This window comes from Aethalodelphis obliquidens, unplaced genomic scaffold (assembly GCF_003676395.1).
Source record: "Aethalodelphis obliquidens isolate GAN/ISIS:26980383/991018 unplaced genomic scaffold, ASM367639v1 scaffold17, whole genome shotgun sequence".
Classification (NCBI taxonomy): Eukaryota; Metazoa; Chordata; class Mammalia; order Artiodactyla; family Delphinidae; genus Aethalodelphis; species Aethalodelphis obliquidens.
Window position 1 is genome coordinate 7,395,870 of NW_020837961.1, and position 27,503 is coordinate 7,423,372.

The window sequence follows — 27,503 nt, forward strand, 5'->3', positions numbered from 1 at the left end:
CTCTCTGTCTCTCTCTCTCTCTCTGTCTCTCTCTTTCTCTCTCTGTCTCTCTCAAACACACACACACACCCCAGCACCACCTCTTTGTTAAATCACTTTATGAGTACCATTTAACTGCCCTGATTCAGATATTTTGTGTCAGAAAAGCTATTCCAAGTTTGTCCACAGTTTAGAGGCACTGTTAACTTTGGCAGTGAAGAGAGGACACACCTGTTGCAGCCAAACAGAGCTGTCTTGAGACCTTAGGACTGATCCCCAGGTGTCTAGCCAGGGGGAGCTTCAGGCTTTAGTGCGTGTGGATGGAACCAACCAGTGAAAGCTTTGTGACGGGAGAGACTGGAGGAAGCCAAAGACTTCAAGACAGATGAATCCTTTTCTGTTGTGTTTTTTTTTTTTGCGGTACGCGGGCCGCTCACTGTTGTGGCCTCTCCCGTTGTGGAGCACAGGCTCCGGACGCACAGGCTCAGCGGCTGTGGCTCACGGGCCCAGCCGCTCCGCGGCATGTGGGATCTTCCCGGACCGGGGCACGAACCCGTGTCCCCTGCATCGGCAGGCGGACTCCCAACCACTGCGCCACCAGGGAAGCCCCCAAACTTTGTTTTAATGAACTATGTACCTTTCATTTTTCCTTCCTGTGGCTGCTACGTGGAATTCATTTCTAGATGGGCTCACACAGCTCCAGCTGTCAGGCATTTGCTTGGTGGCTGTAATGATCTGCATGTCTACATGTGTGAAGGAGCTGAGACAGAAAGGTAACCCCTAGAAATCCTGCCTGCTCTCCTGCATCAGGTTTGCCGAATTTGCTTTTGGGGTGTGAAGTATTTGCGGATCAGTTGCAAATGTATTGTTGCTGCTAGGGACCTGAATATATTGAGCATAGATATCCTGCAGTGTGTTAGTTCCCTTACCCAAATGGGTATGAAGTTTCTTTTGTAACCCTAAAACTGTAAGTATTCCAGAATGAGAAGCCATATGATTACATCTGTAGTAGACAGTTGCACTATGACAGTCTGCTGACTAAAGTGTGGACCCATTCCCCGTCCCCGAGATATTTCTGATTTTTAATAATATCTTTATTGGGCTTCCCTGGTGGTGCAGTGGTTGAGAGTCCGCCTGCCGATGCATGGGACGCGGGTTCATGCCCCGGTCCGGGAAGATCCCACATGCCGCGCGGTGGCTGGGCCTGTGAGCCATGGCCGCTGAGCCTGCACGTCCGGAGCCTGTGCTCCGCAACGGGAGAGGCCACAACAGTGAGAGGCCCGCGTACTGCAAAAAAAAAAAAAAAAAAAAAAAAAAAAAAATATATATATATATATATAAAATTATTGATGTAATTTACATATTAAACAACTTACCCACTTAAGGCATACAATTCAGTGGTTTTTTATTATATTCACAGAGTTGTACAGTCAAGTTTAGAGCAGTTTCATCCCTCTGAAAAGAAACCCCATAGCCGTTAACAGTCATGCAGCTCTTTCCCCCCAACCCCTAGCCCTTAGGCAACTGCTAGTTTACTTTCTGTCTCTATAGATTTTCTGGACTTTTCATGTAAATAGAATCATACAGTATGTGCCTTTTGTGATTGGCTTCTTTTAACTTAGCATAACGTTACAAGGTTCATCAGTGTTGTAGCATATATCAGTACTTCATTCCTTTTTCTTGCCAGATAATATTCCATTGTATAAATATACCACATTTTGTTTATACTTTCAGTTAATTAATGCTATGGACGTTTGTGCACAGGTTTTTGTGTTGGTATATGTTTTCATTTCTCTTAGATACCTACCTAGGAGTGGAATTGTTGGGTTATAGGGTAACTCTCCGTTTAACTTTTTGAGGAACTGTCAACTATTTTCCAAAGTAGTTGCACCCTTCTACATTTTTGCTAGTAGTGTTTGAGGGCCTCAGAGTTTTTTAAAAATGCAGATCTGTTTCTAAGAGTGCCTACCTCATAGGGTTGTTGTGGAGATAAATGAGATAAAACATAAAGCACTTAAAACAGTTCCTGGCACATAGGAAGCAGTCAATAAGTGTTGGCTATCTTACTGTTACTGATACAGTGGGTACTCCATGTAGATAACAAGTTCAGAATCAATGCAGTGTTTCTTTTTTTTATTGTGGTAAAATATACCTAACGTGAACTTTGCCACCTTAGCCCTTTTTCAGTATACAGTTCGGTGGTATTAAATACATTCATAGTGTTGTGCTGTCACCACCATCTATCTCCAAAACTCTTCATTTTGTAAAACTGAAACGATGACTCCCCATTTCCTCCCCATCCCCCCAACTACCACTCTGTTTTCTGTCTCTATGAATTTGCCTACTTTAACTACATACTTCATATAATCCATTTTGTAGCAAGCGTCAGAAGTTCCTCTTTAAGGCTGAACCATTGGCCAATCTATGATACACTGCATTTTTTTAAAATCCATTCACCCATCAGTGGACATTTGGGTTTCTTTCTCTTTTTAGCTGTTGTGGATAGTACCTCCAAGAGCATGTGGATACAGATCTCTTGGAGACCCTGCTTTCATTTCTCTTGGGTATATACCAGGAAGTGGAATTGCCAGATTTTTAATTTTGGGGGGGGAACCGCCATACTGGTTTCTGTAGGGGCTGTACCTTTTTACATTCTCACCAGCAGTGCACAAGGACATCCTTACCATCGCTTGTTATTTTCTGTTTTTTTGATAGTAGCTGTCCTCATGAATGTGAGGTGGTATCTCATTGTAGTGGTTTTTTTTTTTTTTTTTTTTTTTTTTTTTATGGCGGTACACGGGCCTCTCACCGTTGTGGCCTCTCCCGTTGCGGAGCACAGGCTCCGGACGCGCAGGCTCAGCGGCCATGGCTCACGGGCCCAGCCGCTCCGCGGCATGTGGGATCTTCCCGGACCGGGACACGAACCCGTGTGCCCTGCATTGGCAGGTGGATTCTTAACCACTGTGCCACCAGAGAAGTCCCAAGTCTTTTCAATTTTAGCCATTCAAATTGATATATAATGGAGTCTCCTTGGGGTTTTAATCTGCGTTTTGCTAGTGACTAATGATCTTCAGCAACTTCTCACATGCTTATTTTTAGCCATTCATATGTCTTATTTTTGGCAAAGTATATATTCAGATATTTTGCCTGTTAAAAAATCCAATTGCTTGTCCTATTTTTTTTTTTTTTTTTTTTTGCTTGTCCTATTTTTGAGCTGTATCTTGAATATATAAAGAACAATTACAAGTCTTTTATCAGAGGTACATTTTGAAAATATTTTCTTTCAATCAGTGGTTTTCTTTTTCATTTTCTTAAGTGTCTTTTGAAGAGCAAAACTTTTTATTTTGATGAAATCCAATTATCAGTTTTAGCTTTATGACTTATGCTTTCTATGTCCTAAGAATTTTACCTAACTCAAGATTACAGTGATTTTTCTCCTAAGTTTTCTTCTTCAAATTTTATAGTTTAGCACTTACATGTAGACCTGTGATCCATTTTTTTGCGTATGAATATCCAGTTTCTAGTACCATTGTTGGAAAGACTTTATCCGCCACTGAATTACCTTGGCATCGTTGAAAACCGGTTGACCATATGTGTGGTGGTCTCTCTCTAGACAGGGTTCATGTTTTGCATGTGGATATCCAGTTTTCAGTACAGTTGCTGAAAAGACTATCCCACACTGACTTACCTTGGCACCTTTGAAAACCAATTGGTCATATGTGTGGTGGTCTATCTCTAGACATTCTATGCTTTTAATGGACATGTCTATCTTTAGTTCTACACTATGTAGATTACTGTAGCTTTATACTAAATCTTCAGAGCAATCGTATAAATCCTCTAACTTTTTCAGAACTGTTTTGGCTATGCTAGGTCCTTGGCTTTTGCATATATATCTGAGAATCAGCTTTTCAGTTTCTATCAAAAAACCTCCTGGGATTTTTATTAGGATTGCACTGAATCTATAGATCGATTTGGGGAGGATTGACATCTTAATGATATTGAATCTTGTGATTTATGAACATGGTATATTCTCCATTTTGGGGTCTTCTTTAATTTTTCTTAGCAATATTTTGTACTTTCTCAGTGTACAGGTCTTGCACATAGTTTGTCCCTAAATTTGTAATGTTGTCGATGTCATTACACATGATATTTCTAATTTTTCGTAGTTTATAGAAATATGGTTAATCTTCTGTGTATTGATCTTGAATCACTTTGCCAGATTCTCTTAATAGTTCGTTATGCTTTTTTGTAGACTCCTTAGGAATTTCTACATAAATGACAATGTCTATAAATCAAGTCAGTTTTATTTCTTCCTTCCCAGTCTGTATGTCTTTTATTTTATTTTTTGCCTTATTTTACAGAATGAACTCTAGTACAATGATGAATAGAGGTTGTAAAAAAAAAAAAAAAAGGACATCCTTACTTTGTTCCTGATTTTAGAGAGAAAGCATTAGTTTTCACCATTAAGTGTGATGTTAGCAGTGGGTTTTGCTTGGATGCCTTTTATCAAGTTGAGGAAGTTCTCTGATATTTATTCATTTTGTAAAAAATCATGAGTGTTGAATTTAGTTAAATGCTATTCTGAACCTATTGAAGTGATGATATTGCTTTTCTTTTTTCTTTTTGGGCTTTTCCTTTTTGTCTGTTAAGATGGTGAAATACATTGATTATTTTTGAGTATTAAACCAACCTTGCACTCATGGAATAAATCTCACTTGGTAATTTTTATATATTGCTGCTTTTGATTTCTAACACTTCTATTAGGATTTGTGCATTTTATGTTCATAAAGATTATTGTTTTCTTTTCTTGTAGTGCCTTCGGTTTTGTTACGTGGGTAATGCTAGCCTCATAAAATGAGTTGGGAAGTGTTTGCTCTTCTGTTTTCTAGAAGAGTTTGTCTATATTATATACAGGTTTATTAGAGGTTATTATGTTTTACTTAAACGGTTGGTAGGATCACCAGTAAAGCCATCTGAGGCTACAGTTTTCTTTGTGGGGACATTTTTAAGTTACAATTTCAATTTTTAAAGGAGATGTAGGACTAATTAGATCATCTGTTTCATCTTCGGTGAGTTTTCATAGTTTGTATCTTTCACAGAATTTGTCTACTTCACCTAGGTTGTCAAATTTATTAGCAAAAAATAGTTCACAATGTTCCCTTATTATCCTTTTCATGTCTGTAACATTTCTTTTCCTGATATAAGTAATTTGTGTCTTCTCTGTTTCCTGGTTAGACTGGCTAGGGGTTAATCTGTTTTATTAATATTTTCAAAGAAAAAGTTTTGGTTTTAGTGATTATTTTTAATCTTTTTTGGTTTTCTTGGTTTCATTGATTTGTGCTTTTATATTATTTCCTTTTGTTTACTGTGTTTAATTTACTGTATTTTTTCTATTAATGCAAAATTTAAACCACTGATTTGCCACTTCTATTTTAATAAGTATTTCATGTTAAAAATTTCCTTTAAGCATCACTTTACCTGTATTCCACAAATTGTAATTGGATGTTTTTATTTTTATTCAGTTCAAAATATTTTGTAATAATTTCCCTTATGATTTCTTCTTTGACCCATAGGTTATTTAGAAGTGTGTAGTTTAACATCCAAATATATAGGGATTTTACTGATATTTGTCAGTTAATGATTTCTAGTTTAATACCCTGTGGTCAGGGTACATATTTTATATGATTTCAGGCCTTTTAAATTTATTCAGATTTGTTTTACGGCCCAGAATGTGGTCTATCTTGGTAAGTACTCTGTGTGCAGTGGAAAAGGATGTGTGTTTTGTTGTTGATGGATAGAGTGTTTTATAAATGTCAATTAGACAAGTTGGGTGATAGTGTTGTTCAGATCTTCTGTATGTTTATTGATTTTCTGTTTACTTGTTATATTAGTTACTGAGAGAATAGTGTTAATCTTTTTTTTATTATTTATTTATTTATTTTTTGCGGTACGCGGGCCTCTCACTGTTGTGGCCTCTCCCGTTGCGGAGCACAGGCTCCGGACGCGCAGGCTCAGCGGCCATGGCTCACGGGCCCAGCCGCTCCGCGGCATGTGGGATCCTCCCGGACCGGGGCATGAACCCGTGTCCCCTGCATCGGTAGGCAGGCTCTCAACCACTGCGCCACCAGGGAATCCCTAATCCTTGACTATTATTGCTGATTTGCTTACTTCTTCTGGCTCTATCAGTTTTGCTATATGTATTTTAAAGCTCTATTATTAGGCATGCACATATTTAAGATCGTCAGATCTTTGTGATGAATTGTTCCTTTTAACATCATGAAATACCATTCTTTATCCCTGATAGTATTCTTTGTCTTGAAATCTACCTTGCCTCGCATGAATATAGCAAGTTCAGCTTTCTTTTGATTAGTGTTAGCGTGGGGTATCATTTTCCATCCATTTGTGTTTTATTTTTCTGTGTGTTTATACTTAAAGAGGTTTTGAAAAAAGACTGCATAGAGTTGGTCTTGAGCACCAATCCAATCTGTCTCTGTATTCTGATTGGAGAGTTTATATACACACATTTTTAAAAGAAAATGGACAGAGGACTACAGTTCCATAGATAAAGTAGATAGATCTCAGTGCAGGGATGTTTTGCCTGCTGTGATAAAAATTTACCCAATCTGTAAACATCAAGTGGGATTAACTGTCTTTAGGAAGCCCCTCCAGAAGCATCTCATCTTGCATTGTGATTGCACAGAGATATTGTTTATAAGGTAGCATATAGTCTAAAATAGTCAGTAAGCAACCTGCAGTCTTGGAAATGGTCTCCTGTTGCTACATCACATGAAAAAAATTTGAGTTGTTGAAAAAAGATGTGAATAAGAGAGGGAAGTGGTAAAAAGTCCTTTTAAAAGAACTTAAAAATTTTCCCTGTTACAAAAGTAATACATGTGTATTGCTCACAGTTTAAATACCCATAAGTAAGAAGCAAGTAAGAGTGTTTTACTCTTTAATTCTACCACCCTGAACAAAAAACATTATTGCCTTGAAATATATCCTTCCAATATTTTTTAAACATCAATGTAATTTTCAAATGGAGTCACACTGTAATACTTCTTTGTACCTTTCTTTTCCACTTAATATGTCATGAATATTTTTCCATGATGATGTTCATACGGATCTATATCAGTCTTTCTAATGGCTGCATATTTCAATTTATAATGTATAATCTCAATTTCTAATTTTTCTCTGTTAGTAGCAATGCAGCCTATAGTATTCCTTTAGGATACATTTGTAGAAATTCGACTGTTGGATCAAGGAACATGCAGAATTCTAAAGCTTCTGGAATATTGTCAAAACACTTGCCTTAAAGTTTGCACTGAGTGGACGTATGCTAACATCAGGTGTCTACTTTTTTGGGAGATACGGTTTGGATTTGTATCATAACTTCAATTTTCTGGGCTTTCATTTTTTTCAAAAAGCTAATCAACTTGTGATTGCTATAATTTTGATTTAATCAAAGATAATTTTTACATTTACGACAGTTTAAATGGTGAGTAAAAAATACTTTTAACACAGCCTCTTGGGAAAGAAGTGGGGTGGAAAGTATTTTGCTGTGATTGCATAGTTAAAACATGTCAGCATCTCAGTGTATTTTGTGATTTCACATAGAGGGTTTTTTATTCTCTTTTGGGTCATCCATGGGTTTTTGCTGCCTTGCAAGGAGGCCAAAGTTAAAAAATTAGAGCTCTAAGGAGGTAAAGTAGTGCTAGTGTTAAGTTAATATATATATTGCGCCCCCCGTTCCTTGGTGCAGGGCTCTTGAAAGCCTTGTGAATTTCTAAGTGATGCGAGTACTAGGAGCGTCTTTTTTTTTTTTTTTTTTTTTTTTTTTGCTACGCTGTGCAGCTTGCAGAATCTCAGTTCCCTGACCAGGGATTGAACCCGGGCCCTCGAAATCCTAACCACTAGGCCACCAGGGAATGCCCCATCTTTTGTTCTAATAAGGTGACTCTTGTTGGGCTCCTGGGTGGGTCCTGGTCACCAGAAAGATCCAGCCATGATTAGAGGCTTGGCATTTTCAGCCCTACCCCCCCATTCTCCAGAGGGGAGAGAGGGGCTGGAAATGGAGGTCATAATTGATCACACCTATGTGAGGAAGCCTCATGTAGTAAAGGAGACATACAGGTCTGGCTTGCGGGAGGAGGGGGCAGGGGGCAGGGGCGGTGTGGCAGGGTGGACTGGGCTTTCTTAACAATGTTCTATTTGTATTAGTAAATCCAGTGCAGATTAATTTATTTTCTAAATGGATTGGTCTTGGTTTTGTCACTTCTCTGATTCATGTATCTTTCGAAAATGTTTTAGTTTCTCCATTCCCCCATAAAGGGTGATGATGCTTTGAAATACCCCTGAACTCCTCCAGTGATTTGAAATAACCAGTTTGTTTTCCCCTCCTTATTAGGAATTATAGCACCGTAATGTGTAATTTTTTTTTTTGGCAGTCATTTGAGACAGCTTAAAGCCTGACTTTGCATTTTGATACTAGAGACTTTATATTTAATGCTGCAGGTGTTCCCCAGCATTTCTTTAATGAGAGACAGTCTTCCTGGAGCTTACACTCCAATTCTTGTAGGTACCCAAGCAGGTGATCCAGAGCTGTCATTGTACAAAAAGCAAAAGTTTCGTGAAGCAGAAAGCATCCATGGTAACCCGTGAGCTGAGCTTCGGGGGACTGTTAATATTTTGTGCTGAGGATTAAGATTCCCGTCGTCTTGGAGGCGTCTTGAATCCTCAACTGGTGGACTTGAGCATTTAACCATACCAAGTTATATGTGCCACTGTGTCACCGCTGCAGTGGCCCCTTCTGCTTTTAGGGTTCCCTCTATCAGAGCTGTGAGGTAGCTTTCTAATTTACAATCTTTCTCTGTCAAAATCCTTTTACAGCATTAGATTATGCCATAGTTGGCAATTCTGAGTTCCTAAAAATAACTGAGTCACTGCAGCTGATCTTATTCTGACTAGTGAAGTGCTAATGACTCAGAAACACAAAGTCTTCTCCCTTCCCATTGCCTGTGACAGGCCTCCATATGTTTTACTTGACTTAGTGATTTTGGCTTATTGCATCTAAATGCATACATGGTAAATGTAGATTTATGGCTTTAAAAAAATATTCTCAAACATGTTTCATAGTGTATAAGTGTTTTCAGGCTTTGTGTGTGAACATTAACACCCAATATTAAAGTCACCTGGCCCTGAACTGAGAGCTACTACTCTGAATTTTGTTGTAATTAATCTTTGTCTCTGATTCTTTAGTTAAAAAATTTGGCTTCATGATTGCTTAAACTTGGGCAGTCAAGCATAGGATCAAGCAAATAAGTGTTTGATATGCTCGGGTAACTTAAACGGAAGCATCAGCTGCTCAGAGATACTGCCCACAGCCGGGAATCCAGCTCTTAGGTTAAACACAATTGTAGTTTGAACATTTGTGGGAAAGCTACACCTTTGAATTTTTTTTTTTTTTTTAATTTAGCCAAGTGGAACAAAGACAGTTTGTGAACACACACAAATAGCAGGAAAAAAAAAATGTTACTTTGAAAGTCAGACTCTGGGTTTCTAGTTCCAGGCAGAACAGAGTAAGCACATTCCTTCCTGTCGCTCCTACTGAATGCAACTGTAAAACCTTGATACAATGCATGGAGCAGCTATTTGAGTGCTCTGAAAAGCAAATAATAGCAGGTGGATTGGGACAGAAGACCAGAATGCGAAGTACCACTGAGTTTACCATTTTCCCTTTCTGGTCTTCCTGCCATTTGGCCCAGAGGCAAGCACAGCTGTGGAAGTACAGTATGTAGGCTAAAAAGGGAGCCCCAGGAAATCTGAAAGTATCTGAGAGATCTCAGAGAAGGAGGAGCTTGGGAAAGCAACTCCATATAGTTATCTATGAGCTCTTGGGCTCATCCCTGAGCTGTTTGTGTTGATCTAATCCTACTTAGCATGTAAGTGACTTTGAGAATTTACCTAATAGACCACCACTCAGGTTCCAGACTGGCCACTGTGTGGCGCATGCAGGACACAAATCCAGATAGCATGCAAAGGCTTTGAAAAATAAAACAAAAGTGTTACCATTCTCCAGAAGATTTAAATAAGACCCACAGTCGTATAATATTCAAAATGTTCATGATACAATCATACTCAGCATATGAAATTCCAGGGAAATCTCCACTAGCATGGGGGGAGACAACAGATGCTAATGCTGGAATGACATAGATGTTGGGATTATCTGATGAAGACTTTATTTAAAGCAGCTATTGTACAAATGTTCCAACAAACTGGCTCAAACTGTTGTGAAACAAATGGACAAATGAAATTCTTTGCCAAGAAATAGATGATATAAAGAAGAACCAATACAATAATCAAAATGAAAAACTCACTGGGTGGTTTCAATAGTAGAATGGAGATGACAGAGGAAAGAATCAGTGAAGTTGAAGATAAATCAATAGAAATTGTGCAAACTGAGTAATAAAGGTTAAAAATATTGAGAAAAATATTAACAGGGTTTCAGGGGCTTGTGAGACAAGAACAGAAGGTCTAACATTCACGTCAGTCCTAGCAGAAGAGAAAAAATGTGGTGCTGAAAATGATAATGGCTGAAAAATTTCCAAAGTTGGTGAAGGACATAAATATACAGATTCAAGAAGTCAGTAGACCAAGCAACATACATCCAAAGAAACCTACACCAAGACAGATCATAATCAAACTTCTAAAAACTAAAGACAAAGAAAATACTTGAAAGCAGCCAAAGAAAAACAACATATTACCTATAGGGGAATGTGGATTTCACCCCAGAAACTATGGAGGCCATAAGTGGCACAGTGTTTTTAAAGTGCTGAAAGAAAAGAAGTCAACCCAGAATTCTATATTCAGCAAAAACAAACAGACAAAAAAAAGCCTTCATAAATGAAGGTAGAACAAAGTCATTTTCAGATGAAGGAAACAGCAGAAAATTTACAGCCAACAGACCTGTACTAAATAATAGTTAAAGGAGTTCTTTGGATAGAAGGGAAATGATACCAGAAGGAATATTGGAACATCAGTAATGAAGGAAGAACAACAGAAATAGTAGATATCTGGGTAAATATAATAGACTATTCTCTTCTTGAATTCTTTAAAAATATTTTGATGATTGAAATGAAAAATTATAACATTGTGGTAGAGTTTTCAATGTATGCAGGTGTAATATTTAAGATTACTATAACTTAAAGGGGAGAGGGGTAAAGAGACCTATATCATGGGGAAGTTTCTAAATTCCACTTGAAATGGTAAATTATTGATTTAATTAGATTTTGAACAGCTAAATATATTGTAATCTCTAGAGCACTCACTTAAGTAACTATACAAGGAGATACAATAAAAACCACAGTACAATAAAATGGAAAAGTAGAAAATGTTTAATGCAGAAGAAGGCAGGAATGAGGAAAAAGAGTGATGAAAAACAGGGAAGAAACAAAGCAAATAATAAAAAGGTAGATCACGAATCCAAACGTATCAATAATTATATTAAATATAAATAGTCCAAACAAAACAATCAATGCAGAGATTACCGTATTAGATTTTTAAAATAACCCAACTGTATACAGGAAGGTTAACTACCCAGTCCTGGGTGTTTACTCCAGAGAAAGGAAAACTTATTCTCACACAATAACCTGTACAAGAATGTTTATTGCATCTCTGTTTATAATTGCTTAAAACTGGAAACGGTGCTTTGTGGTACATCCGTAATACAATAGAATACTACTCACTAATAAAAAGGAACAAACTATTGATACATATGACAACCTGGATGAATCTCAGAGGCGTTATATTGAGTGAAAGAATCCAGTTTTAAAAGGTTAGGTACTATATGATTCCATTATGTGACAGTATTGAAAATATAAAACTGTAGTGATAGAAAGCATACCAGTAGTCCCCAGGAGTTAGGGATGAGGAGAGAGTGTGACACAAGGGACTTTTCTGGCTTGATGGAACTGTTCTGTATCTTGATTGTGTCACTGGTTATATGTGCTTAAATTCATAAAATTGTACACGAAAAAAGGTCAATTTTACTATATGATAATTTAAAAATTTTTTTAAAAAGCTGACACTGATTTGAGTGCTGTGGCTCAGGAATGAGGTAGAATTCCTTTCATGGAAGTAACTCTTTTTGTTAATTAGACTAAAAAAATATATTTATTTATTTACGTGGCTGTGCCACGTCTTAGTTGCGGCATGCAGGGTCTAGTTCCCTGACCAGGGATTGAACCTGAGTCCCCTGCATTGGGAGTGCGGAGTCTTAACCAACAGACCACCAGGGAAGTCCCGGAAGTAGCTCTCTTATGGGAGGGGGTGGTCACTTTAAAGTGAGTTGTGATCCTGCTAGGCATAGTCCAGATCCCCCAAAATGGTTAGATGCAAATAAGAAAGTAGTTGGAATATGGCTTGGGAATAGGACCTTTCAGACACAGAAGCAAAGAAAATGAGGGAGAGTCTGGCCAAGTTGTGGGAAGCCAGGGGCCCCAGAGGAAAGTTGGGCACTAGGAAATTCCCCTTTTGGGGATCTGCAGGGAACTTGGGTTATATTCTATCAAAGATGTTAAAGAAATGAGGGAAGCTACGCTGGATTACCTAAGGCTTGTCCTGACTCACTTCTAAGTTTTCACGTTTCTGTGATATTTATATGCCTTTTGACTTTTTCTTTTAAATGTGTGCACATGTATCCGTGTATGTGTATATTTTTATAAATAATTTTAAAAATGTAGATAAAAAGTATAAGAATAAAAATGTATGTTTAGTTAAAAGAAGGAGACATCTAAGTGATGAAAGTCTAATCCCCTTTGTCATATTAACTGCTGACACTTAATTTGATTTTAGCTTTATGAAAAATTTACTACCAAATATTGATCACTGATTTTGTATGTGCTGTGTACTTTCCACCCAACTGCTCATGCTGTTAACTGCAAACTATTGGATATATTTCTCATCAGAACAGACCGCAAGAGGAAAGAGTCTATTTCCCATTATCCACAACTAGACTCTTCACTTCATAGATACTGTTACTGATTTAAAATCCGCCTAGCCCTTTTCCACGAGGGAAGATGATACAGGCTTGTGGGTGTCATGGGCTTGGAAGTCAGAAAGACCCAGGCTCCAGTCCTAGCTCCACCACTCATTTGTTGTGAACCTTGGCCAAACTACACACTTTTTCTCAGCTGGGGCTTCTTAGAGAGCCGTCACCTCACAGGATCGTTGCAAGGATTAAGTTCATATCAGACTCCGTCTACCCTCCAGGCTCATATCATCCTTCTCTGTTACCACCCTATGATGGTTTACTGCCCAGCTTACTGTTAACCTGAAAATACATTAAAAAATTATCACGGGGCTCAAAAGCCAAGTAGCAGTAACCCTGATAACATACGTGCAGTTGAACTGCTGACTCGCTGTAAGCAGCATTTCTGCCCTGTTACCTAGGCTTGTTCAGAGTCGATAACCTTAAAGACTTCTACAGACCTTAAAGTGTTTCTCTGAGAGGATCAGAGATAAAATATACTTTTGTCGTCAAAAAGTGCCAAATATTTCCTTAGCGTGTTTAATTATTTTAACGCGTGGGTTGAGGTTCTGCCATGATCTGCAAAATACCGTGTATGGTCTTGACAGAATGAATCAGAAGAGAATACATGTGCAGATGTGCACTGCAGCCTGAAGGTTCCCAACTGGGGCAGGGGTGTATTCAGTGAGAGGTGTGAATGCTGCATTCCCAGTCGACCCTAGGGAGTAGATTCTAGAAGAGGGATTAAAGTTTCACTGGAGCAGACCACTAGTAGGAATCAGATGAGCTCGGTTTTCTGGCTAGGAGACGTAAAATAAATTGGACTTGATGCAACTACTGGTTTAATTCTCCACAAATCTTTGCATTACTGAACAGTACCTCTGCCTTTGGGGCTGCAAGTTGTGTTGTGATCATAGTGGGAGTTCCCTGTCTGTTCTGGTGGCTGATATGTGATGGGACAGGGATTGGTTTGCCTAGGGCTTGACCAGACTGGGAGTAAATGGTAATTGGAATCTAGATGTGGCCTTTTTTTTTTTTTTTTTTTTTTTTGCGGTACGCGGGCCTCTCATTGTTGTGGCCTCTCCCGTTGCGGAGCACAGGCTCCGGACGCGCAGGCTCAGCGGCCATGGCTCACGGGCCCAGCCGCTCCGCGGCATGTGGGATCTTCCCGGACCGGGGCACGAACCCGTGTCCCCTGCATCGGCAGGCGGACTCTGAACCACTGTGCCACCAGGGAAGCCCTAGACGTGGCCTTTTGACACTGCTCAGCCATGGTAAAAAAAGATCAAGAGGGATGCTATTGACGGATACCGAGGTAAGGAAATCGGTGGCAGACCAGAGAGTGTCCTGTCAGACCGGGGAGAAACTTATCAGTGTCATGTGAGGCGGTGCACTCACTTCCAGGCAGGAAAGGCTAATGGTGGACACAGGTCAGGAATTGGGGGGCAGGTGTGAGTCCTAGCCGAGGTATCAGGCCAGGCGCTCAGGCCCAGGAGAACATAAAAGCTGCCCAAGTCCTAGAACTATGGTACACTTGGAGATTTGGTTAGAGGGGTAAGAATCTGATTCACCGGAGCTGTCTTGGCAAGAGTTTCTCAGTTTTTCCAAAGTAAAGACAGGACTGTTCTTAGTGTGTGGGGCACGGCTAAGCTGGGAGTTCGGGCCTAATGGTGAGTAGAGGGTAAAGGAGACGTGCAAAGGAACGGCGGGAGTTACAGGTCGTTCAGGAGATTTCTCTGACGTGAACATGTTTTCCGCTGCTTAAAAAAAAATTTTTTTTAAAGTAACATTTATACCAACTCTGTCCAGGTCCAATAGCAACTCCCTACCTCTCCTGTCCCCATCCTTGTCTCACTTGTAGAGGCCATCACTTTCAATTCTTGAAGCTCTTTTTGTTTTTGTATTTACCTTTATATTTCTAAATGACATGCTTATAATGCTATTTCTTGATTTTTTTTCAATGTTGGACATAACCTAGAGGCTTCCCACTGGGGAAGATTAACATGCTTTTATATTCTCCAACCACCCTTTCCTCTTTCTCACCCCTAGACGCTTATATTTTCATAAATAGTTGATTTTTAAGTCAATTAAGTTTTTAACTATGTAAATTATATTTATTTGGTTATTATGACTTTATGTACCATGATCGCTCTTATTTCCTGTAAAACATTGTGTTTCCTGGAGTTATTTCATTTTTTTCATTTGTGTAGTAATCTCTATTCTCTGACAGAAGTGTAAAACTCATAATAGTATAAACTCATCAGATTGTATGCCATTTTTCACTTCGGAGACATCCCTCCAACTTTGCTTCATAGGCTGCTACGTAGCTGTCTTGGGAATATTCTTCACCTTTTAATATGTAACATTCCTGTTTCCTGGAACCTGAATCTTCCTTTGTTTTGGAGCCATGATGTTAGGTAACTAACTGAGAAAGGCAGCCTGGGAGATAAAATATTTTGAGAGCCTTACATCCCTGAAAATTGTTCTTTTCCCCTTTCCTCTCATTTGATTCATGGTTGACTAGATATGGAATTCTCAGTTGGAAGTCATTTTCCTTCAGAATTGAAGGCATTGCTTTATTGTCTTTCTAGTTTTCAGTATTGCTTCTGAGAAATATGATGCCATTTTGATCCCTGTCCTATTGTATATAAACTGTTTTCCTTTCTAGAAACTTTTAGAATCTTTTTTCTGTGTTCTGAAATTTCAGGCTGAAGTGCTCTAAAGTAGGTTTTTATCAGTCTTTATTCTGAAGTTTTAATAGGTCCTTTCGCTGTGAAACTCATGTCCTTCAGTTATGAGCAATCTTCATGTCTTCTCTGAAATTTTCTACTTTGTGTTTTTTCCGTTCTCTCTTTTTTAAAATTTATTTATTTTTGGCTGCGTTGGGTCTTCATTGCTGCACACAGGCTTTCTCTAGTTGCGGCGAGCGGGGGCTACTCTTGCGGTGCGCGGGCTCCTCATTGCAGTGGCTTCTCTTGTTGCAGAGCACGGGCTCTAGGTGCACGGGCTCAGTAGTTGTGGCTCGCGGGCTCTAGAGTGCAGGCTTAGTAGCTGTGGCGCACGGGCTTAGTTGCTCTGTAGCATGTGGGATCTTCCCGGACCAGCGCTCGAACCCATGTCACCTGCGTTGGCAGGTGGATTCTTAACCACTGCACCACCAGGGAAGCCCTCCATTCTCTTTTTAAAGTTCTTATTTTTCCGTTGTTGGGCCTCTTGGAATAATCCCCTCATTTCTTTCTTTTCTTGCCTTTTCTGTTTCTTAGAAAATTTCAGTTCTTACTTCCCATCCTGCTTTTGAAGGTTTTTCCTTTAAATTTATGCTGCCATATGTTTCCATTTTCCAAGATAACTTTATTTTTTGAATGTTGGAATGTTTCTTGTCTTCTTTTATTTTTCTAATGACTTAATTTTTTTTTCTGTTCCCTGCATGACCTTTTTTTCTTCAGAGTTCATTTTCTTCTGTTGCCTTTGCTCTTTAACTTTTATGTTAAAATTTCCTCATGTATATGTTGACCCTTGGCCAGTCCTTTATATTAAGAGTGAGGTACTGAAACGTGAGTGGAGCTGTGTGTGGGCAAGTCTCGTTAACTAGCGGGAAGCTGGACATTTCATTGGGGGACCCACAAACGTCAGTAGCTATGGGTCTTTTCTTTTGGGCCAGTTTTCTCAGAGAAATCCTTCTGTCTTCTGGCTGGATAGGTATATAGAGAGAGATTGTGTTCTGGAACTAAGGGGTGAAAGGTGTTTTTCTGGATGAGGGAGGTCTCATTGTTCCCAGGCAAAATTTCACTCAATCCCACTGCTTTTAGTAACGTGCCCCACTCCCACTCACACTGGGGCCTCGCTGGTTCCACATGTCCGAATAGTAAGCCTTCAGGCATCTTTCTGGGGAGAAGCAGCAGGCACAGGGGGTAACATCTGGTGTGTGTGTCGCTCCAGGCATGTGTGCTAGCCAGTATATCTGGGTTTCAATGGATACCTTTTAGAAACATATAAAATCTTTATAAATATACAGATGTAGTGGTTCTCTCTGAAAAACATAACTGCCTAGGAAGCTAACTCTGTGTAATTCCTGTTTCTGGGCTTTACATTTTCCCCCTTTGTTTTTTTTTTTCCCCCCAGAGCAAATTGGAGCTCTGGCAGATCAGCATATTGTCCACGTGGCGTGTGGTGAGTCCCACAGTCTGGCCCTCAGTGACCGGGGCCAGCTGTTTTCTTGGGGCGCAGGGAGCGATGGTCAACTAGGACTCATGACTACCGAGGACTCTGTGGCAGTACCCAGGTAAGACTCAGTTGCTGTAACTATGATTTCCTGCTAGTTTCTTTGTTAGATTCCTTGGTTTGGGTTCTGCTGTCTTCTTTTGATTGCTGTTTCCTTTGTGTCACTGTCATGCCTTATACTGTTATAACACTTGTCACAAAAATTGTCATTCTTTATAGAAGTGTCTGTCTCCAGTTAAAAAAGGTGAGTTGTTCAGGAACTGTACTTTATTTATTCCAGTAGCCTAGTTGCTGGCAGAGTGTTTGGAACTCAATAATGTTCGAATAAAAAAACACCTTTTCATATTGCTGGACTTACAAACCTTTAACTTAAAATTGCAAACCTAAAACAATTATTCAATGAGTCACTTTAAAATAGAATCACAAGGCTGACCTGATACTCTAATAACAGGCCAAATTACCTTAAGCATTACCAACAGCTAAAATACCAAATATACATAAGTTGTTTAACACAAAAGTACTAATACAATGGTTTTTAGTCCCTTAAGTATTTACTTAATTCTGAATCTTAGATGATTTGGCTAAATACGTAACAGATGCTTCACCGCTAAGTAAATGTGTAAAATATTGAAGTTACTTTCAGGTGGATGTTTTGGAGAGGGGGCATCTCTGTTTGTTGAGGGTTCTTAATGATCAAAGAGACCACTGGTTTATTTCCTTCATTTAATTCCTGCTCCTTTATACTGCAAGTGTACAACATTCCTTGTATTGCAGTACTTGTCACATTCTTTGCAATTGTTAATTTAATAACTATTTTTCGTACAGAGCTGGGAGCTCTTGATGCCAGGAGACCTGGATCATTTATTTTAGCATCTCATTGCTAAGGGTGCTCCAGCACACGCATTGCTCAGTACAAGTGTGTTTATTAAATGCTTCTCCTCCCCTGCCCAGTTATTGTCCCTTTTAAAGGACAGTACCTTCTTCTTCCTCTTCCTTTTTTCCCCTTAGATTTTTGTCTCTTTAATCAAAAGCTATTTTAGGGGAAAGAGGAACAGGGAGGTAAGAATGATTTGATTCCATTTCCTGATTTAGAACAGGTAATGTCTTGGGTTCATTACTTCCAAAAATTAATTTGGGGGGAAGAGGGAGAGTAGAAATTTAAAAAAGGGGGATGTTATATTTTACGAAATTGTAATATTAAGGAAAAGATTTATAACATTAATGACAAAAGTATTTCATTCGTTGAGGTCCAAAGACTCAAGAAAAGCTGTTTAGTGGCATTTCATTTCTAAAAATGGAGTAATCTGTGTTAGAGTAGCAGTTTGTTATTATTTTTATTAGTCATGTCTAAATTATGGATGACTTCTGAGGGTTTAGTTTGTGTATAATTTCATATTATAACTTAATTAAATTCATTAATTCATACCTTAGTATTGTGGAAAGTAACATAGATTCGAGGTCACATGGACTCAGATTCCAGTACTGGCTCTATTACTTATTAGGTGAATGACCTTTGGGCAAATTGTTGAACTTACCTAGGCCTCGATTTCCTAACTTAAGAATGGAGTTACGTAGTATTGTGTACCTTTACGAAGTTATTGGGAGAATGCAGTAAGACGAGTAGGTAACACCCAGTATAGCTTGTGCATGTGTATCCCGCTTTCTCCACCTCGAGGGTCTAACTTCTTATTGTTTGTCTTGTCCTTTTGACCTCCTTCCTCTCTGTAACTGTGATTGTGGAGGTTGTATGGAGGGTAATGGTGTCCCATACAGGGAGGAGTGTGGGGAATTTGAGTGGAAGCTGGCCGGGAAAAAGGGCTGTTGCCGCATAAGGTTCTGAGACACTGGGACCCAAGGCAATATTACATTTTCCAATTTAAAAAAATAGTGGGCTTCTACAAGCTATGGATACATGCAGCAATTTGGACAAACGTCCAGGGAATTATTCTGAGTGAAAAAGAAGCCAATCCCAAAGGGCTACCTACTGTATGGTTCCATTTATAGAACATTCTCAAAATGACAAAATTGTGGAAATGGAGGGTAGATTAGTGGTTGCCAGGGGTTACGAATGGGGGAGGGGAGGAGTGGTTCTAAAAGTACAACAAAAGGAATCCTTGTGGTGTTGGAACCATTGAGTATGGTGCTGGATACCTGAGCCTACACAGGTGACACAAATACTACAAACTCAGAAATGAGTACAAATAAAACGGGAAGTATTGGCCTGGCCAAAAAGTTCGTTTGGGTTTTCCTGTAACATCCTGTGGGAAAACCTGAATGAACTTTTTGGCCAACCCAAACATAAATGAGATTGGTGGGTTATATTAATGTCAGTATCTTTGTTATGATACTATACTGTAGTTTTGCAAAATGTCATCACTGGGGGAAACTGGACAAAGTGTACAAGGGATCTCTGTATTATTTCTTACAACTGCATGTCAATCTACAATAAAAAATAGTTGGGTTCTGTTTGGTACTAAATGCATATGTGAACTCTATTTTATAAAGTTTTTTAGATCCGAGAAAATAAACCATTAACAAAAGCAACATCTACCTATCACTCTAAATCACCCCCTCCTCGCCTATTGGATGTCTGTCTTCTAAAATGCCCCTTCCCGAAAGTGTGCCCATCTGACTCCTTTGTTCCCACGGCATACACTTAATGAAGAGGAAGACGGCAACTTGTGAATTACTAAAATAGGAAGCAGCAGATATTCTCAGGCTGTCCACCTCTGTTGGGCAGTGCCAAGCATGAATTTTTTCTTTTAATTCTCACCACAACCCTGTGAATGGGTACTGTTCTTATCTCTGTCTTTGACACGAGCAAGCAGAGCAGTGGGATTTAAAAGTTATCATATGGGGCTTCCCTGGTGGCGCAGTGGTTGAGAGTCCGCCTGCCGATGCAGGGGACACGGGTTCGTGCCCCGGTCCGGGAAGATCCCACATGCCGTGGAGCGGCTGGGCCCGTGAGCCATGGCCGCTGAGCCTGCGCATCCGGAGCCTGTGCTCCGCAACGGGAGAGGCCGCAGCAGTGAGAGGCCCGCGTACCCTAAAAAAAAGTTATCATATGATCTTCCTCTTTATCATCCTAGGGAATCAGAGTTTTGGAGGCATTGCCCTTCTTAATTTTTTTAAATTATGGTAAAATACACATAACATAAAATTTACTATCTTATCCATTTTAGAGTGTACAGTTCAGTAGTGTTAAGTATATTCACGTTGCTGTGTGACCAATCTCCAGAACTTTTTTCTCTTGCAGAAATTTAACTCTGTACTCATTAAATGACAACTCCCCATTTCTCCTCTCCCAGCCACTGGCAGGCACTGTTAGACTTTGATTTGTATGAATTTGACTAGTCTAGATATCTCACGTAAGTGGAATTATGGAGTATTTGTCTTTTTGTTACTGGCTTATTTCAGTTAGCATAATGTCCAGGTTTCATCCATGTTGTAGCATGTGTCAGAGTTTTTGTTCTTAAAGGCTGATGAATATTCTGTTGTATACATGTTCCAAATGTGTATACCTCATTTGTTTTTCTAGTCGTCTGTTGAAGGACACTTGGGTTGCTGCCACCTTTTGGCCATTTTGAATAATGCTGCTATCAATGTGGGTATACAAATATCTCTTTGGTATCCCGGCTTTCAGTTCTTTTGGATATATACCCAGAAGTGGGATCGCTGAATCATGGCATTGCCCTCATTTGAAAGCCATTTTGATACTAGCCGTGTTCTTAGGGATCTTTCTTCTGTAGTTTACTCCTTTCGTCCCTGAATTGGAGATGACAAGGTGGGAATTAACAGAGGGCTATGGTAATGGGTTTAGGTGCAGATTTTTTTTTTTTTTTTTTTTAAACAGTAGCTACTTAAGAGGCAGGAGGTTAGTGAAAGACTTAATAGAATTATATCATGTAAGATTATATGTTTGATTTTAAGAAGTCTTTTGTGAAAGATGTTACTTATTACAGCTGTTTTGTTTAGCTGGGAATATTTCCAGTCATTGTTCGTGAATGCCCTTCTTAAGAGGAGAGTCTTTTCTGTTTTAGGTTAATACAGAAGCTGAACCAGCAGACAATATTGCAAGTTTCCTGTGGCAACTGGCACTGCTTGGCTCTTGCAGCTGGTAACGTACATCTCTGCTAATGTTCTGTTAATTTGAGAACCGTTTCTCTTTGCATTTTTGTGTGATGTTATCTAACTGGATACCTTTAACTAACTAGTCAGGGTCTGTGCATTCCTGTTGGACAGCAGCAATTCTCAGACAGCCTTTGTGTCGCTCATACTTTTCTCGGGGTTTGGATGATGAAGGAGGTGGTCATCATTGCTGCTCCAGCTGTCTCTCGGGGGAAGGTGAAGAGGAAACAGTACGTCAGTCGTGTTCTTGAGCAGAAGATTGGTTTTTCTTAGCTAGAGCTCACTATGGCGTTATAGTCCATCATGAAGCTCCCACATAAACGAAGAAGATGGAGTTAGGAAAACCTAAGCCAGCAAATAATGCTGTATTTTGTTAGGATACGTTTGAGGGGAAGTCGGCACTAACAGGTCCTGCTTGATTCTCTGTGCTGCCGTCCGGGTCCTAACTGGCCCCCGTGAAGTCCTGGGTCTCTCGTGGTCCTGGTGTGGTCAGAACTCGTTTACCTTGCTTAGTGGATCAAAGCCTGGTAATCGCCTATTCAAAACTGAATTGACTCACACATTTACTTTTTTCTTTGCATAAGTGTTAATAGCCTTGGAAGGGCGATAAGGCTCAGTGTATCTCTGTTGTCATGACAGGTGGGAGTTTTGGTTGCAGCCTGAAGTGTGTCTGCTCCCTTGCTCTTGGGTGTGTGTGTGTTGCGGCCGGAGGGCACTAACAGATGAGCCTACCGGGCAACCCTGGTGTTCTAACAAGATTATTTTTATGGGTGGCACTTGTATCATTTCTGGTATCCTCTGGTATCCATTCTGGTATCCATTCAGTTATCCTCTTCTTATTTCAGATGGCCAGTTCTTCACGTGGGGGAAGAACAGCCATGGGCAGCTGGGTCTGGGGAAGGAGTTCCCCTCCCAAGCCAGCCCGCAGAGGGTGAGGTCCCTGGAGGGGATCCCGCTGGCACAGGTGACTGCAGGAGGGGCCCACAGCTTTGCCCTGTCTCTCTCGGGAGCCGTATTCGGCTGGGGGATGAATAACGCGGGGCAGCTCGGGCTCAGTGATGAGAAAGGTAGGTGACGTCTTCACGTGGCCCTCTTAACCTCATTTGTTTAGTACGTGCTTCCTGAGGAGCTTGTATGTGCTGGCCCCGTGTCAGGCACTAAGGGTATAGCAGGGACCAACACAGAGAATACCCTTGGCTCAGCAGAGATTGCCTGCTAGTGGGCAGACGCAAACCGCACACCAGTAAGTCTACAGTACGTCACAGACTTTGAGAGGAAAGGTTCCTATTTCATATTCGGTGGACAAGGAGGGCCTCTAGGATGAGATGTTTGAGCAGAGCCCTGTAGGAAGTCAAGTCGGAGAGGAGACGTGTAGATACGCTGGGTGGAGACTGTTCCAGTCAGAGGGAACAGGGTGTGCAGAAGCTCTGGTGCAGGAGGATCTGTGGTGTGCTCAGGGCTGGGGTGACCGGAAGGCGGGAGCTCAGAGAGCTAGCGGGGCCCCATTATGTAAGGCCTGAAGGGCAGGCTAAGGAGTTTGGCTTCTGTCAGTGAGATCAGGGAAGACACCGAGGTGTTGAGAAGAGTGATCCAGTTTAACTTTGCCTAGCGTGGGTCCACGGGGGAAGCTGGAAGACCAGTTTGGAAGTAGTGGGAATAAAGATGGACTTGAATATATTTTGAAGGTGGGCCAGTTGGTTTTGCTCATTGTTGGATGTGTAGTTTGAAAGAAAGGGGAGAGGCTGGAAGGGTGAAGTCGCATTTATGAAATGAGGAAAGCTATGTATGGGGAGTGGGGCGGAGCAGTGGGAAGAACTGGGGAGTGTAGGGAACCCATGAGTTAAGTTCTAAATACGGTAAAAATGAGGCGTCTGTTAGACGTGCAAGTGGAGGTTCAGGCAGGAAGCGGAACATGAGAGTCAGGAGTCCAGGGGGACCCCAAATTCAGGCTAAGACAGCTGTGTACGTCTCAGAGGCAAATGGTAGGGACACTGCTATTTCTCTCATTCTAGATCGAGAGTCTCCTTGCCACGTGAAGCTCCTACGAACACAGAAAGTCGTCTATATCAGCTGCGGAGAAGAGCACACAGCAGTGCTCACTAAGGTAAGGGGCTTGGAGTATTCTAGTTTGTTCCATGGCGCTTGGTGCCGGGTACGACGTGAATGCCTATTTATCACGGTTTGGTTGGTTGGATAGGGCCTTTTAGAGAGAGCAGTTAACGGTGTCTAAAAATAGTCCAGTGCTGTCTCCCTTCTCAGCAACCATCTGCATTCTCACTCTTCCCTCCCTCCAGTGGTGCTCAGCCTCCAGGGGCTCAAGAAAACGGACCCTTGCCCCATTCCAGTTGACACCTGCTCCCAGGCTAAATGCATATGACCAGTATCCCTATGAAATGCTCCCCAGTAACAGGAGTTAGACATTAATTCAGCCATACTTCCCTGAAGACCTTTATTAAAGTAGCACAAAAGTATTTTTTTTTTAAATAAATTTATTTATTTATTTTATTTTTGGCTGTGTTGGGTCTTCGTTGCTGCACGCAGGCTTTCTTTTAGTTGCAGTGAGCGGGGGCTACTCTTCGTTGTGGCGTGCGGGCTTCTCATTGCGGTGGCTACTCTTTGTGGCGGAGCACGGGCTCTAGGCGCACAGGCTCCGTAGTTGTGGTGCATGGGCTTAGTTGCTCCGTAGCTTGTGGGATCTTCCCGGACCAGGGCTCGAACCCGTGTTGCCTGCCCTGGCTGGCAGATTCTTAACCACTGTGCCACCAGGCAAGTCCAGCACAAAAGTATCTTTTTCTTCAAGTTGAGCCACAGTGAGATTTAAGAATTTCTAAAAATATGAGGGACTTCCTTGGTGGCTCAGTGGTTAAGACTCCGCCTGCCAATGCAGGGGACACGGGTTCAAGCCCTGGTCCGGGAAGATCCCACATGCCACTAAGACCGTGCGCCACAACTACTGAAGCCCTGCGCGCCTAGGGCCCGTGCTCTGCAACAAGAGAAGCCACTGCAATGAGAAGCCTGTGCACCGCGACGAAGATTCAACACAGCCAAAAATAAATAAATAATAAATAAATAAATAAATAAATTTTAAAAATAAAAATATGAGGATAATACATTCAAATCAGTTATTATTAAGGGAAGCTAGTGGTGTTTAGGGTATGTCCTTCAACCTCCTGAGACTGATATCAGGGAAAAATACGCCCTTTCAGAAAAGATTCTAGAATGCCACTGTGAGAGAGAAAATGCTAAGCTGGCCTGACCCTTTTGGCATTTCTTTGGCATAAATTTGTTCTTAAAGTGATTTTTTTCTATTATGGAAGTAGTTCCTGTTCATAAATAAAGAAGGATTAAGAAGGATTAATCCTTCTTAAATAAAGAAGGATTCTAACTCAAAAAGAAGCACTGTTAATATTTTGGTGTTTTCAAAGCAGAAATAGAGACATAGAGAACAAACGTATGGGTACCAAGGGGGAAGACAGGGGTGGGATGAATTGGGAGATTGGGATTGACAAATACGCACTATTGATACTATGTGTAAAATAGATAACTAATGAGAACCTACTGTGTAGCACAGGGAACTCTACCCAGTGCTCTGTGGTGACCTAAGTGAGAAGGAAATCCAAAAAAGAGGTGATATATGTATACGTATAGCTGATTGACTTTGCTGTATAGTATAAACAAACACAATATTGTAAAGCAACTATACTCCAATAAAAAAATATATATATTTTTGGTGTTAAAAAAATAGTTCAATGTATATATAACTTTCAAATATATATAGCAATCTTCTGTGTTCTTTTAAAACAAGCCATTTAAATATATGTAAAAAAGAACAATGTAATTAATGTTTTAAAATTATCTACCTATTTCTTTTGCTTCTAAAACAGTTACATCTAGAGAGAATGAAAAGGTATTTTCATGTCGAACAAATACTATTATAGATTCACTTTAATAAAATGCCTTAGCATTTGTTCAAGTACAGCTGCTAAAAAGATCTTACTTTCCAAGGAATTTGTGGAGCATTTAATTTTTTACATATAAATGATTGTGCAAAATCATCTCATTTCACCTGTCTTTTTCTTCTTTTTTTGTTTTCCTTCTTATTAACACATCGTTGTACTTTTAAACAACTTTCAGAATTTATAGACGGTACACATTCCCTTGAGCAGTACTGTCTTTATTCCATAAAGGTGTAGTCTTAAGTTCTTTTAAAATTGTTTTTCCATTTAATCAACATTCCAAAGAAGTGATTTGGCTAAGTATCAAGCGAGCATAGCGTTCTTATACAGACCGTTGTGATGTGAATTTTGTGTCCAGAGGCTAAAGGAGTGTACGCAAACTCAGAGACACAGTGCAGTCATGTGGTATTTGCTCCTTGTTAGAGTGGAGGTGTGTTTACCTTTGGTGCTGGTTCCTGTGGGCAACTTGGACATGATTCCATGAATGATGAGGTTAATCCCAGAAGAGTTCTGGAGCTGATGGGCAGTGAAGTCACTCAGATTGCCTGTGGCAGGTGAGTGGTCCTAAGCGCTTCCTCATAGATATTAAGACCCAGAAATGGATCATGTCTTTGTAGTGATGGAGAATGTGGTTAGACCCAGCCACCATCCTTTTAAGAAATCTTAACTGCATGCACACCTGTGGTGAAAGTTTGGCGAGAGTCCGATCTGAGCAGGGTGTGGCGAGGAGGGGTTTTAGAGAAGCAGAGCCACCTGGGGCCAGTAGGCTTCCTGGGGTAAAGAATAGCACGATGTGTGGGAGACGTGAAGAAAGGAAAGTGAGAGAGCCTCAAAGAATGTCTTGGAAATTTTGCTGGTCCCCCCCCCCCGCCTCTTCCCACTCATCCCAGATGCAGCAGGCCTTCAGCTCTTTCCAAGAAGTCTTGCCATCATCCCGATGACCTAGATTATCAGGGAAAGATGGTGTTACGAAGAGCCAGCGCTGCAAAAAAACAGGCGCATGTGAACACAAGGGGCAGCCCTAGGATGTGCAGTGCTCACACGTGGAAGTAAAAAGTCAGAGTGTGTATTAACCCATATCAGAAGGGATACTGATGCGTTAATTTACATTATTTTTCCCCCAGACAACACACCCTAGCCTTTGTGCCTTCTTCTGGACTCATCTATGCATTTGGTTGTGGAGAAAGAGGTCAGTTAGGAACTGGACACACTTGTAATGTCAAGTGCCCGTCTCCTGTGAAAGGTTGCTGGGCCGCCCATAGCGGCCAGCTTTCAGCCAGAGCTGGTAAGAGTGATTTTTTTATTAGAATTTAATGGTCTTTTAAATGCTAAAAACAATTGTTTATAGAACACGTATTTATTTTTTACCTTGAGGTCTTTTGGAAGGAATGAATGTGAGATATTTTCTTTGAACGTCAATCAGCAAGTATTTGAGTACTCACTATGCGTGAGGCTCTGTAGTTGAGATCCTAGAGAATAAACCCAAACATGTCCTTTCGGCCCTAAGGACCTTGATGGTGCCGTATACATTTTATTATTGTTGCTGATAATTGAGCGCTTAACCGAGTTCTGTAACCACGCTGAGCCCTGAAAACAACCTTAAGAACCTAGTGGTCATTATCCCCATGTTGGAGATGAGGAAACTGAGTCTTAAGGAGGTTAAGTAACTTGCCCAAGATGATACAGATTCGGGGAACAGGATTTAAAACCAGGTCTGCCTCATTCTGAAGCCTGTGTTCTTTTTTTTTTTTTTTTTTTTTTGCGGTACGCGGGCCTCTCACTGCTGTGGCCTCTCCCATTGTGGAGCACAGGCTCTGGACGCGCAGGCTCAGCGGCCATGGCTCGCGGGCCCAGCCGCTCCGCAACATGTGGAATCTTCCCGGACCGGGTCACGAACCTGTGTCCCCTGCATCGCCAGGCGGACTCCCAACCACTGCACCACCAGGGAAGCCCTGTGTTCTTTTTTTTAATTTTTAAAAATGTTATGCAGTTTTTAAAGATTACACTCCATTTACAGGTATTACAAAATATTGGCTGTATTCCCGGTGTTGTACAACACATCCTTGTAGCCTATCTTATACTCAGTAGTTTGTACCTCCCCTGCCCCAATCCTATATTGCCCGCCCTAGTTCGAACGAACCACTAGTTCGTACGAACCACTAGTTCGTTCTCTATATCTGTGTCTTAAAGCCTGT

The 27,503-nt window shown here is 40.6% G+C and overlaps 1 protein-coding gene across 17 annotated transcripts in view; it reads left to right on the forward strand.

Annotated features, from left to right (window-relative positions):
* HERC3 (HECT and RLD domain containing E3 ubiquitin protein ligase 3) overlaps nt 1-27,503 on the forward strand; it is a 136,693-nt gene that overhangs the window by 24,436 nt on the left and 84,754 nt on the right. For all 17 annotated transcript variants that reach the window (XR_003434960.1, XR_003434959.1, XR_003434958.1 and 14 more), the window contains 6 exons: nt 17,126-17,285; nt 21,265-21,341; nt 22,198-22,419; nt 23,365-23,456; nt 25,732-25,862; nt 26,433-26,593. Coding sequence is in view for 14 of the 17 variants with exons in the window: in XM_027116893.1 (XP_026972694.1) it covers nt 17,126-17,285; nt 21,265-21,341; nt 22,198-22,419; nt 23,365-23,456; nt 25,732-25,862; nt 26,433-26,593 (843 nt within the window). In the remaining 3 variants the exon portion in view is untranslated. The remainder of the gene's footprint in view (nt 1-17,125; nt 17,286-21,264; nt 21,342-22,197; nt 22,420-23,364; nt 23,457-25,731; nt 25,863-26,432; nt 26,594-27,503) is intronic.